General features: G+C 39.3%; 2 protein-coding genes and 1 long non-coding RNA gene across 3 annotated transcripts; 1 reads left to right on the top strand and 2 right to left on the bottom strand.

Annotated features, from left to right (window-relative positions):
• Positions 1-511: 511 nt before the first annotated feature.
• LOC144195091 (uncharacterized) lies at positions 512-6528 on the top strand. Its single transcript, XR_013326045.1, has 2 exons — positions 512-865; positions 4928-6528. It is a non-coding gene; the product is annotated as an uncharacterized LOC144195091 (long non-coding RNA).
• LOC144195089 (tubulin beta-1 chain) lies at positions 1208-3738 on the bottom strand. Its single transcript, XM_077714474.1, has 4 exons — positions 3594-3738; positions 2708-2816; positions 2525-2635; positions 1208-2381 (listed from the first exon to the last, which is right to left on the bottom strand). The coding sequence occupies exons 1-4, from the start codon at positions 3648-3650 to the stop codon at positions 1318-1320; spliced, it is 1341 nt and encodes a 446-aa protein (XP_077570600.1). The 5' UTR covers positions 3651-3738; the 3' UTR covers positions 1208-1317.
• Positions 6529-7060: 532 nt separating the features above from the next.
• LOC144195090 (Golgi-associated plant pathogenesis-related protein 1-like) lies at positions 7061-8429 on the bottom strand. The gene is made up of 4 exons (XM_077714475.1): positions 8280-8429; positions 7980-8189; positions 7721-7798; positions 7061-7585 (listed from the first exon to the last, which is right to left on the bottom strand). The coding sequence occupies exons 1-4, from the start codon at positions 8284-8286 to the stop codon at positions 7425-7427; spliced, it is 456 nt and encodes a 151-aa protein (XP_077570601.1). The 5' UTR covers positions 8287-8429; the 3' UTR covers positions 7061-7424.
• Positions 8430-12640: the final 4211 nt, after the last annotated feature.

Raw genomic sequence — 12640 nt, 5'->3', positions numbered from 1 at the left:
TCATTATTACTGTGATTAAACTTTTTCTTAATTTTGCTTCTCTTTCCCCACCATGGTTTTAATTCAAATAGGCTATTTTGTTGTTGTCTAGACCCATGTACACTAATCAAATAGTTTAACAGTAATGGTTTATCTTTGGTTATGCTGCTTTTTGAAGCTCTTTGAGATACCATGAATATAAAGATAAAGATGAGTCCAAACATTTGCATAAAATAAACTGAATATCAGATATTTCACTGTAATAAAAATGGCACATTTAATGTATTGGCAATTAAAGGCCTCTTTTTATTTTTTTAATATTTAAAAAATAACCTTTCCTTTTAACTATTGCCTATTATCTGTCACTGTCTGACGAGCACTAGGGTTGCAGGGGTGTCACGATTTTTAGGAGAAAAAAAATTGAGTAGCTTTTATGATGGCACTTCAAAATGCTTTCATGAAAGTAGGACAACTCCTGTCAGATCACCAGCAGAGAACTGAACTCTGTTAAACCTCAAGTAAAAAGGTACTGTATTTTTAGTCCAGCTTTTTTGGCATATCGAACATTTGATATATTTTTACATTATTCTAAAGCCTTGAAGTGCAAAAATAGAGCTTGTTTCCATGGAACAGTTGGACTGTGAAATTGTGCCTTCCCAACAAACATTTTAAAGGTCTATTAATTGGTGTACATTTGATTGAGGGAAAAACAATTTCTCAATCTGTAAACATAGTGTATTAGATATATTAACAACGCATGATGCATGCAGAAAGACGTGTACTTTTTCTTTTATTAAGTCATAGAGCTTTGCTTGTCACCTATATTAAAGGGAGAACTTGTGGCCTTTTTCGGAAATAGTTAATGGTGAAGACAGAAACATCACCAGTAAGTTTTGACAAAACAGCTTATTAACTTTCATGGAAAGTGTGTTCCTATCATGTATCATAGTTGCATTTTATGTGAATATTGAATGAAAAGCAATTTACCAGCATACAACTGCCATCTAGTGGAAGCTGTGCAGTTGCTGCCATTTTATAGTATATGGGATACTCCCAAAATTCAAGACTGAGGCAACATGCTACACTATTTTTACAATGTATACATTTAAAATCAAAATTTAGGCATATCATTTTGCTGGCCTTTTAAATGTTTCAAACTCCTAAGTCATTTTATCACTATGAACTCATGACTAAAGCCAAATTAAATCAAAGACAACAATGACAACAATTGTGCACAAGAACTTTTATTTGACAACAGCAGACAACATTTAAACCTGGAAGAGACTTTAGAACGGTAGGAATTGGAAATTCAGGTAAAGACTGACAGAGTGAAAACAATTAGGCCATCTCTTCCTCTTCTTCATCCTCCCCAAATTCACCCTCCTCTTCGGCCGTGGCATCCTGGTACTGCTGGTACTCGGACACCAGGTCATTCATGTTGCTCTCTGCCTCAGTGAACTCCATCTCATCCATGCCCTCACCAGTGTACCAGTGGAGGAAAGCTTTGCGCCTGAACATGGCTGTGAATTGCTCAGAGATGCGCTTGAACAGCTCTTGGATGGCAGTGCTGTTGCCGATGAAAGTGGCGGCCATCTTGAGACCACGAGGAGGAATGTCACACACGGCGGTCTTGACATTGTTGGGGATCCATTCCACAAAGTAGCTGCTGTTCTTGTTCTGCACATTGAGCATCTGCTCATCAACCTCCTTCATGGACATGCGGCCACGGAAGATGGCAGCCACGGTCAGGTAGCGCCCGTGGCGTGGGTCGCAGGCAGCCATCATGTTCTTGGCATCGAACATCTGCTGAGTGAGCTCGGGCACAGTGAGGGACCTGTACTGCTGGCTGCCTCGGCTTGTGAGGGGGGCAAAGCCGGGCATGAAGAAATGCAGACGGGGGAAGGGCACCATGTTGACAGCCAGTTTACGCAAATCTGCGTTCAGCTGTCCGGGGAACCTGAGGCAGGTGGTGACACCGCTCATGGTGGCAGAGACCAGGTGGTTCAGGTCACCATATGAGGGAGTGGTGAGCTTCAGGGTGCGGAAGCAGATATCGTACAGAGCTTCGTTGTCAATGCAGTAGGTCTCGTCGGTGTTCTCGACCAGCTGGTGGACCGATAGTGTGGCGTTGTAGGGCTCAACAACAGTGTCTGAGACTTTGGGTGAAGGCACCACGCTGAAGGTGTTCATGATGCGATCTGGGTATTCTTCACGGATTTTGCTAATGAGAAGGGTGCCCATTCCAGAGCCGGTACCACCACCTAGAGAGTGTGTGAGCTGGAAGCCCTGGAGGCAATCACAGCTCTCTGCCTCCTTCCTCACTACATCCAAGACAGAGTCGACCAACTCTGCACCCTCTGTGTAATGGCCCTTAGCCCAGTTGTTTCCAGCCCCACTCTGGCCTGTAAAACAGATCAAGATTTAACATTAATTCTTATGCATTGGCAGACGATGATGGCATCCAACTCATTTTGGCTGGGGGGGGACACTGCCATCCTGTCAAAATGCAGTAATCTTCGACAAAAAATATTTCAAATCAACTCACCAAAGACAAAGTTATCGGGCCTGAAGACCTGGCCAAAAGGTCCAGACCTTACAGAGTCCATGGTGCCTGGTTCCAAGTCAACCAGAACAGCCCTGGGGACATATTTGCCACCTATGGAAACGGATCACATTTAGTCGTTTTACATATTTAAATAATTGATAAAATTATCAAATTACAACTTACCAGAGGCTTCATTGTAGTAGACATTGATCCTGTCCAGCTGCAGGTCACTGTCACCATGGTATGTGCCAGTTGGGTCAATGCCATGTTCGTCACTAATGACCTCCCAGAACTATAAAAGAAATGTAAGTTTAGTAAATTGCCTGGGCAGATATGAGATTTTTACTCAAAATGACTTAAGCCTTATATATAACTCAACGTGTTTTAAATTCAAACAGGCAAATCGGGCGCGCGCGCCCTGGGCCCTTATTGGCTGAGACCCCATTTTGAACACGTACTCATACGTCATCAACCGCCAGGGCGGCCCTCTCGCGGGAAAAAAAGGCCGGGCTCAGCCACAGACGCAATGCGGTGTAGGCCTCATCGAGTTTCGAAGGGAAATCAGGCTATTTTTATATAATTATAACCCATAAGGACTAAATGCAAAGGTCAGTCAACAATATTAACCGATCAAAAACGCAGTGGCTCATGTAATCTGACACCATTCCTCAAATCTATTGTACACCAAGTTGTGTCAAATTTCACAAAAAAAATTAAAACGTTCCAATGAAAAATACAACAGTCTACGTTGATTGTACATACTAAAAACCAAAAATCGACCTGATTTGATTTTAGGACCTAAAAAAAAACCCTCCCCCTTATTTGAAAAAAAACTGTCCAAATTGATTTTATTTGACAATATATATACAATATGAAGATAGGCTTCACCTAAAGGTAAGTAATTGTACCGTTATATCGAAATAGTCTTAAGTAGGACACGTTGGTAATCCTAGGGTGTGGTTTCTAGGACACCAACAGGCACAAAGCAGACTACTTGGTCAGAAGCTCGGTTTTAAGGGCAAATAGGAAATAAAACTTCAGTTTTCGACCACAGGAAATGCTCACTAACCTTAGCACCAATCTGGTTTCCACACTGGCCGGCTTGAAGATGCACGATTTCCCTCATTTTGTCAGATAAAACGACCACAAGTCCTACTGGTTCTTTGGTTTGCTGGAAGTGCGCTCACAATGGCGGGACAACCATATTTATTTGACAACGACCCGCCTTTTCTCTCCATATTCGACGGGTCATTGGACGAGTCTAACACAATTTTGATGAACAGGAAACTCAACCAATAAGATCTTACATTGGCTTCACGCTATTGGTCAGATCTCTGCCAATCATTCTTACCGTTTGACCGGCCGGCATGGAAAGTCAGGAGACCTCATCCATGATGAGATGGCGAAATTGAAGAAAAAAAAGAAACGACAAATGATACCTACATATATGATTTAAGTTTGTGCTTAATATCACCTTGGCATTAATTCACTGATACAACTCATTAAAATATGGCGATGACTAAACAAAAGTCTGGAGCACACGACCCAAAATACAACATTTGCAGTGTAAAACGTTCACATTAAGATTGGGTTTTAAATCGATCATGTGATTTTATGCAAAATATGTGGCGTTTACTTATGTTGCAGTTTCTATGGTCTTGTTTGCAAGGACCTGGGGGGATGGGAGTACATTTCTCTGAGGTTGTTGTCGCTATGACAATGAATCCCTTCACAAGCGGCTGGAAGAATTCTATGCATAAAAAAACGCAGTATACAAGCTTTGTATGGATCTCACAGTGGTTTGGAACAACAGTATTCATGCATGACATGCATTTCTAGCAGCTGATCTCTTGTGAAGTGGTGAGTCGAATTATTAAACACTGACTGCCTCGGTATACACTGAATAAATAATTAAAATGTTCTCTCAGTCTATGTTGGGGCGTTTCTCTGCAGACACCACCTGTTTTATACGGTAGGCTATCTAGGTCGCCCTTTTCTTCCTTCTCCAGGCGGTGACACAAAAGATATCTGTGTTCTTGATGACAATCACAGAGAGATTTGATTAAGATCAAATCCAAAGATACATGTTTCATTGAAAGACTCCTTTTGTCATATTACTAGTCAAATTCTGAAGCAGTACATATAACCCTCTCAAATTCTGTAGTCTTGCTCAAAATAAATAAGACCAAACATCAATAAACACAATTAACAAAAAAATCAATTCCAAAGCTGGGTAAGATGGCCAAAACGTTTACAACAACATACAAGTCCTTGCAGAAACTAATAGATTGAGAAGTGCTCTTCTGGTAACCCAAAGGTTCTTCACAATATTTGTAGACATAGATTTTAGTACCAATTTTTGCTTCCGATCTTACATAAGGCTCCTTTAACACTGCCATATAGATCTGGTGGTTCTTTTTGTGACTCAGCATCTCTCAGAGTACTGCAGTAGTCATTCCCCGGCAGTCAGATCAATATTGGAGAGGAAGCAGATGCCAGCCCGGCTGGCGTGGACACACCCTGAATTGATGCTGCACAGCGGAGCTAATGTTGTTACACCAATAATACAATATGTATTGCAAAAAAAAAAAAAAAAAACATATGTTCCTTCTGTCGTCTAACATCACTAAATATTTGGCCTCAACAGACTTCTTTACTAATTTGTGTGATCTCTATTTAATGTGAACATTGCAAGGCAAGGAATCAAATGTATGGGACCAGTTATAGGAAGGACGGGTTTTTGGAATGGAACAGCTGGGCTTATGAACAGTATGCCAGCTGAGAGAACCAGTGATTCACTCAGATCATATTACAGTTTCCATAATTCAGCAGCATTGAGCCAGGCCCACATTCTGTTGCGGACAATCGCACACCCACAAGTAAGCAAAGATCCCATTAAAGTGTGTCAGGATGTCAGGGAATGCTTTTTGTTGAAAAGAGGTTACACCCAAACCTAGTGTATTGTAAAATCTGACAAACTGATGCTCTGTAAGAAGAAACAAGATAGCATTCAAATCAGATGCCCTATATAACAGGCCCTAAGTATACATATGGTTTTGTGAATTTTTTGGTAGAAGTAATTGGAACCAATTTTTGTGTTACCACGTCAACAGGCGAGTACAGCCCCCACACACATATACTTCCACGGCTTCCTGTCTACCTAACTCCCTAAAAATAAATTCACCAATTTTATGATTACTTACTAATGTTAACATTTTACAAACAAAGTGTATAAGCAAAATGATCTCAGCCCAAAAAAATGAGTCAGCTAGTCAACATATTTGGAAGTAATTCAGACATCCATCTTGAAATGTACTAACACAACCCCATTCTAAAATACGTAAAAAATGATAAGCCCGATGCCAAGAAAGTCCACAATGCATCTTGTCAGAGCAGGAAGCTCTGGATATCAAGTTACACAGCGTGATAACTGAATCATGATAGGGGGCAACGTCACCGTCTTACTCCTACGCCTTGTGTTTATTAATGTGCTTGAAAAGTATGATACCAAATGATGGAAAATACTCCTATATGGCCCAATTGTTATTGCCCTGTATACATTACCCCACAAAATGAATGGCATTGGCTGTGATACATCCATTTGAAAACAGGGTGGCACTATTTAGCATTACAATGAGGCATTGAGCAGTGAACTGCAGTGGAAGCATTGCACTGGGGCCTCACATGGCCCCAAGGACAAATCAACCGCTTGAAAATGGTGGGTCTGCGAAAAAATGCTGTATTTGTACTGCTGGACTAAAATAATGCAGGCTGAAAACTGCAGACATTGGCGACCTGTCCTGTTGATCAATTCGAATCAAAATATGCAGACTTTGTGGATATGCTGACCACTCCTGCTGAAGTATTTTCACAGTTTAACTGTGGTCATTTTTTTGTCTCCTTACACAGTATGTGTCTGTTGATACTGCTTTTATTGTGAAAATAACTTTGTTGTGTAATGTTTGTGTTCAGATCCTCTTCAAATAAAGTAATTAATTGCATATGACATTCTCTTTATTCAAGTTTTTGGTATTAGTCCGATGCTGAACAGCTTTATAAATAGTGATTGATGTGGTGTATGCTTTGGCTCAGGAATTGTTCTTCTCCATGCATTTCTCTAAACTTTGATTTCCTCTGCTTGAATGTTACCAGATGAACTAAACACAGAAGAGGACATCTCAAGACTGTATAGATTAGGACAAAAGCAAGCAAATTTTGAGAGAATTCTTGAATTTTATAAGTAATCGGAATGCTGTTCACTGTGTTATTTTGACATGTAATACCAGATTGAGTAATGTATGTATACCTGATGCAATATATTTCAATCATGAATGTCAATCATATCAATGTTGCATTTCCAAACAATTGTAATATTCCAAAGAATTAGGTGACTCGTCAAATTCTAAATCAGTCAACCCCCATTTCAGAAATCCGAAAATGTAATATTCCATAGAATTAGGTGACTCGTCAAAACCTAAATGAGTCAACCCCCATTTCAGAAATCTGAAAATAGAGCATACCACAATCATAGACTGCTTGGAATTAAAGCAAGAATTTATTCATACAACATTTTGAATACCATACAGATAAAAAACATCCCATACATCTTGTGTAAATCAATATAACTCTATATTGAGTAAATACAACAACATAAGAAGTTTTAATGCATTTTTTAACAGTGCAGCATATTGTCACTATTAAAAACCATGTCATGTTAGGACTGAATATATTTTCTAGATAGACTGATACATTGCTTTAATAATACACTTATTAATTTTTTACCACCAAACCCTGGAGCTAGATTATTTCCCAGACCACAATGTCACTATTGTTAGTAAAAAAAAATAATAATAAAAAACCACAATATGCAGGTTTCTTAACTAAACAATACGTGGGTCACTCATAGGTTACTACCTTGTTGGACATTTTCAATGAAGTACTGCTCCACATTGATGTTCCCTGCTGGACGATATTGCCCAACAACAACAACTGTATTGCCATCAGTGGCCAAACCGACGCCAAGCTGCATGCTTTCTTTCCATACCACCTGAGTAAAATGACCTGCAAGACAAAACATGGGTACAGTACATACATATATAACTAGACAAAATTTGAATCAGGATTCTGTATGCACTAGTAAGCTTTTATGTACATTTATGTGAATCTGAGTTGTTTTACCAATTTCTTTGCGTTTACCTGTTTTGCTTTGATAGCCTGGGCTTTTCCAGTTGTATTGTTTGACTTCACTGTACCATGAATCTACTGCTTCTTTTCCTAAAACAAGACAGACTTTTTCATTTCACTGTAAACATTGTGCGCATAAAAGACAGCGAGACATATAAAATATTTCACATGATCTTGTATTATTCAACAATTTGCATTAGGGTCATAAATGAGACAGCAATACTTGGTTCTTGTGTAAAACCCAATAGAATGTTCGGAATTGGAAATACACCTGTTAATTTAACGGGTGCCGAGCTCCACTTGTGAAAAATATTCTCGCCATCTTTGCTGTCACTGTGCTTTAGAGCACCCAAAGCCAGCAAGTGATCTGCCCATTTCTGAGCCGTAGCATTCAGCTCACGACTAAGTGTCATAGGTGGAGCATTGTGCTGTGCTCTGTAGGTGTTGTGAGTATCCAAGAACTCATTTTGAAAGCTGGCATCTGCAGATCAAATCATAAATTATCATTGTGTTAAAAAAAAAGCTCTTTTACTGCAGAAATCATTCTGGAAAAACGGATGCACTCACTCACCTGCCATTGTGTCTGATGTTAGGATGAAAAACAAAACAGTTCAAAACCAAACGACACAACAACGTGACAAAAATAAAATGCAGAAGGAAGGAGAAAACAGCGTTTGAGACGTTAGCCTGTCAAACCGCCAACGTACAAATGAACTTGTCTGTCTTGATATTTATGTGTTTGAGATGGGGAGGCGGAGACGGACAGCCAGCCTTTGCTTGTGACTACCTCACCAGGATCATACAGCTGCCTCTTTTACATATTATTCTTTTTTTGCGCTTTCTGTACTCTCAAGCTAATTATTTTGCACTTGCAAACTACAGAAACGAACCCATGAACATCTCAACGTAGATTACCGACCTATGATATTGTCTATTTTTCATTTAAAAACAGAAAAGGAAGGGAATGTGGCAAACTACTTTGCCTACCATTTACATGTAATTAAGACAAGTTAAACGGCTTCATTTGCTTTTTGTCTGGAGCATTTATGTAATTGAGACATTGCAACAAGCCCTGCAACAAAAAAGGAAGTTAATACTTCCTGTAATCCCAGAGCAGTTGTTAAGTTTTTGGTATAAAATGCAAAGTTCTGATTATTAACTTGCATGCAGAACATTCCAAGTTAATTGGACCTCAATAAATCATTTTAAAACATGCACCCCTGTACTTTATGCTTGAATTCACAATACTCCCTAAGTACTTCAACCTACAATAGAACTTTCCTGAAATGGCCATGAACTCAAGAATAATTTTCTTCAAGATTTAAATCCACTGGTGCATTTGTATTATGCCTTATAACTCTCCTAATTTAATTGGAAGGATAGGTTATGGCATTTGTCTTATATAGTAGTTTCCAGCATTGCAAAAGATTAACCTACATTCAATAAAATATTTGAGAAGGTCTAAGATTTGGGTTTGATAATCAAGCAAAATTAGGATTGCTTGATCTTGATTGTCTACTATTAGTGGTTCGAATTTTTCTAATAAAAACAAGAAATGACATAAGTGGAGTCCACAATTACTACAGTCATTTACAACAAAGGAGTTTAGGATTTTACAAATATGTGTTTGGGGTTAGGGTTAGTGTGTTTGGGCAAATACCCAGAGAAAACATTAAAGAGCAATAAACACAGGCAGAAGCCTGTGTGCACTGAGTTGTCTGTACATGTCAACAAAGTATTTAACAGTGGTTTTGAACATGTGGCATGATTCTAAAGTATCTCAGTAATTTGACAAAGGTATAACAATGTGATCATGCTGGTTTATTTTCTAAATTTTAAACCTATCCACTTTCAGTGGCACCATCTAGCCCAAATTATAGTACTAAATATCAATGAACTAATTCATTTCCCTTTCCCCTGCAATACTCTCGTTTCCTCGATAGGCGACGCACTAGTCTAGACCATTGTTGGAGTGTAACTCACTGGCAAAAAAAAAGGGAGAACAACAACACCTTTCTTGGAACATCTGAGCAAGTGAGTTTGATGAGCTATGATAATTTAGCAAATAAAACACACTTGGGAACTGACACGCCTGAAAGCAAGCTTGTGTTCTTATTTTGCATCTACTGTAAAAATGCAAAGACTTAATTTGGAGATCCCCTTTTCCTGCACGCGTGGTCAAATTAACATTGCAAATATGTTTAAAACAGGGAATGCTACCATCTCTTGGATACACTTATGTTGCAGCATTGGTCCCAATGTGGAATCTACGGTGCCCTCCAGTGGAAGAAGTAAGTATGAAAAGAAAAGTTGACATTTGTTTGGTGTATCAAAAGTTTGCACACTTTTTACCCCTTTTGCAAAACGATACAGTGTTGTAAATGTTGCAGCCTCCAACAATTGAACCATTTTGAAAACCACACCTCTCAGAAATGAGCCTGTATAAGTCTGTAGAATGTTCATGATTTTGCAAGCCTGTCTTGAACATGCACCAATTCAGTTTCAAGGATACAACCAACCACCTTCCTGTGCATTTTGTAGGTAACTGCAACATCCGCATGCATTTGTGCGTGGCTGTTTTTATATACATTTGCTTGATCATTTGTGTACACAACAGAAATAATAAGTTGGCTAGTCGGACTTCAGAGTCCATTATATTGCAAAAGCACATATGTTCCCAAATGGAGTGCTTGGTTAACTAACCCCTGTGAATATGCAGGATCAAGTTTAAATACAAAGTAAAATACATGGGCATATTTGAGGAAGGTGCAGTAAGAAATCAAAGGGTGTGTAGGGTTGTTCCACCATAAAAAGGTCAAACATTTTGCTGTCTGGGACGTTTTGTATCTCCTACTGTGAGTTCTCTTAGTAATGTCAAAGCTTAGCTGACAGACAGACCCAATCTGAAAGGCTCAACGGGATGCATTGTTTTACTATTAGATTTACTTTCCAAATATTACTAGGGGAAGTTGGCTTTGATCCCTTAAGGCTCTGCCCAAATCCATTTCATTACTTGAGTATTTGAGCGGCCATCCTTCAGGGCAGGTTGGGAACATTTTGGAAGAGGCAATGAAGGGTTAAGTGAGTTTTTGAAGGTCTTGGGGCCCTCTTGGGGGCACTGCTGGGGCTTGCTGTCTCCCTGGCTTATTAACCCTTCATCAAGATTACATCGAACAGGAGGCTGCAGAATTGGCCGACAGATTGAGGTCTGACAATCTCTTTAAACGGAGAGAGAGAGAGAAAAACAATGACTGGATAAGAGGGTAGATGCTTAGCAGAAGTACAGACGGTCTCCAGTAGAGCCTTAGTTGTGTATGCTCTGCCTTTTTGTAAACACGAACAAGAGCAATGTAAGTTGTTTTTCACTTTGTACCATCAAGCGAGCAACGGATTCACAGACAATACTTCCATGTAGACGAACACATTTAGTGACAAAGGCTCCAGTTGGTACCCAAATCACTTTATTGTGCTAATCAGGTATTAGAGACAGCCATAGCAATTAGTCAAGTCACAAAAGAGATTTATTTAGGAGAGCAACAGCAAGGTAATGTCATTGTGAATGAGAAACCTCAGGGATCATGTATCTTCTTCCTATTCTCTTTAGGATGAAAAATCCTCTTAGTGGAACTCCTACTACCAACACTAATTTCCCCAATGGAGGTACTACTACTGTACATTAATATTCATTCAATTTTAACACCACTTGTCCATGTGCGGGGTGCTAGATCCTATTCCACCTGACTTGGGGCGAATGGCAGACAACCCTGCCAGTCAATCATAAGGCAAAGTCCAGTAATAGACATCCAATTTTATTTTGGCTTCAACTGCCATGTCATTGCTTTAACATGGTTTTGCACACGCTCTCCGTCTCCATCATTTTTTTTATTTGATCAGAAACCAAGAACAATTGTGTGTTTATGTAACAATAATAAAATAGAGAACACCAGCCTAAAATAGGCCATAGGTTCCCTATCCCTGATTTATGGTATAGCCTTCCTGTTCCATTAACACCTTCTCTGCTATTCACAATATGGGCATCCAACCATGTGCCTCTTTTGTTCTTCCTGCTGAGAATTTTTAATTGACTGTGTCACTAGTGGATGCCCCGTCAATTTGAACTGGGAGGCTTGGCAGCAAACTAATGAATGCTCAAGGGCCACTTCAGATTGGATGTATCGCCAATGAGCTAATATAATTATGACTTTACTAAATTGTTAGCCAGAGTTATATGTCAACATTTCAGCTCTGGAAGCACTTCTTGCTGGTCTTTTTTCTTTTCCCCCTCTTTTTCATAAAGGAGGAGGAGTGGTGAAGTTTAGGGGTCACAAGGCATTTGGAGCTCTTTTGTAAAGTCATTGTTGTAGAAAGCCCAGACAGGAATGAATGTGAAGATGTGGAAGGGAGGGTAAGAGTGTGTGTGTCGGAACACGGGGGAGAGATTAAGTGAAAGAAAGAAAATGTTGAGATGGAGCAGCCACAGCAACAAATCAAACACTTAAATTCAGGCTATTTAATGTCATTTTTAGATTAGATGCTATATTTTGAATTTTCAAAGGTCTTTGACAGTAAGGATAGCATGTGAACAGACACAATTCAGTGGGCGATAACTGACTGCCATAAACCCAATTACCATTCAATAGATGGATTAACGTCAGCTGCCCATTAGCAGCCAGTTACTATGCTTCACACAACTAGTAAAAGACCTCCAATAGAGTTTATTGCATGGATGGACTTGTAAAAAAACAGCTCAAATGTATTTTTGGTACCCTATAATGCAGTTTACTTTAACCTTTATTGAGTCCAGTTGAATATATTACATTCCAAATAATTTGTCCTAATCTATGTCATAAAAATCCATTTTCTGCACACTGCCATCTAAAGGACAAGCATTTAAAATATTTGGTGGTCAAAATAAATAATCCTGCGACTGCT

The sequence above is a fragment of the Stigmatopora nigra genome, chromosome 4, assembly GCF_051989575.1.
Source record: "Stigmatopora nigra isolate UIUO_SnigA chromosome 4, RoL_Snig_1.1, whole genome shotgun sequence".
Taxonomy (NCBI): domain Eukaryota; kingdom Metazoa; phylum Chordata; class Actinopteri; order Syngnathiformes; family Syngnathidae; genus Stigmatopora; species Stigmatopora nigra.
The sequence above is the reverse complement of the archived record's forward strand: the minus strand, read 5'-3'. Positions and strand labels throughout refer to the sequence as shown.

What these genes read in the sequence shown, in the direction of transcription:
- LOC144195089 (XM_077714474.1), bottom strand. Translation starts at nt 3,650, where the DNA reads ATGAGGGAAATCGTGCATCTTCAAGCCGGCCAGTGTGGAAACCAGATT. An exon ending in CTACTACAATGAAGCCTCTG is followed by an intron (nt 2,636 to 2,707) that starts GTAAGTTGTAAT and finishes CCGTTTCCATAG; the next exon opens with GTGGCAAATATGTCCCCAGG. An exon ending in GCCCGATAACTTTGTCTTTG is followed by an intron (nt 2,382 to 2,524) that starts GTGAGTTGATTT and finishes TCTGTTTTACAG; the next exon opens with GCCAGAGTGGGGCTGGAAAC.
- LOC144195090 (XM_077714475.1), bottom strand. An exon ending in GGCACCCGTTAAATTAACAG is followed by an intron (nt 7,799 to 7,979) that starts GTGTATTTCCAA and finishes GTCTTGTTTTAG; the next exon opens with GAAAAGAAGCAGTAGATTCA. An exon ending in AGGCTATCAAAGCAAAACAG is followed by an intron (nt 7,586 to 7,720) that starts GTAAACGCAAAG and finishes TTTGTCTTGCAG; the next exon opens with GTCATTTTACTCAGGTGGTA.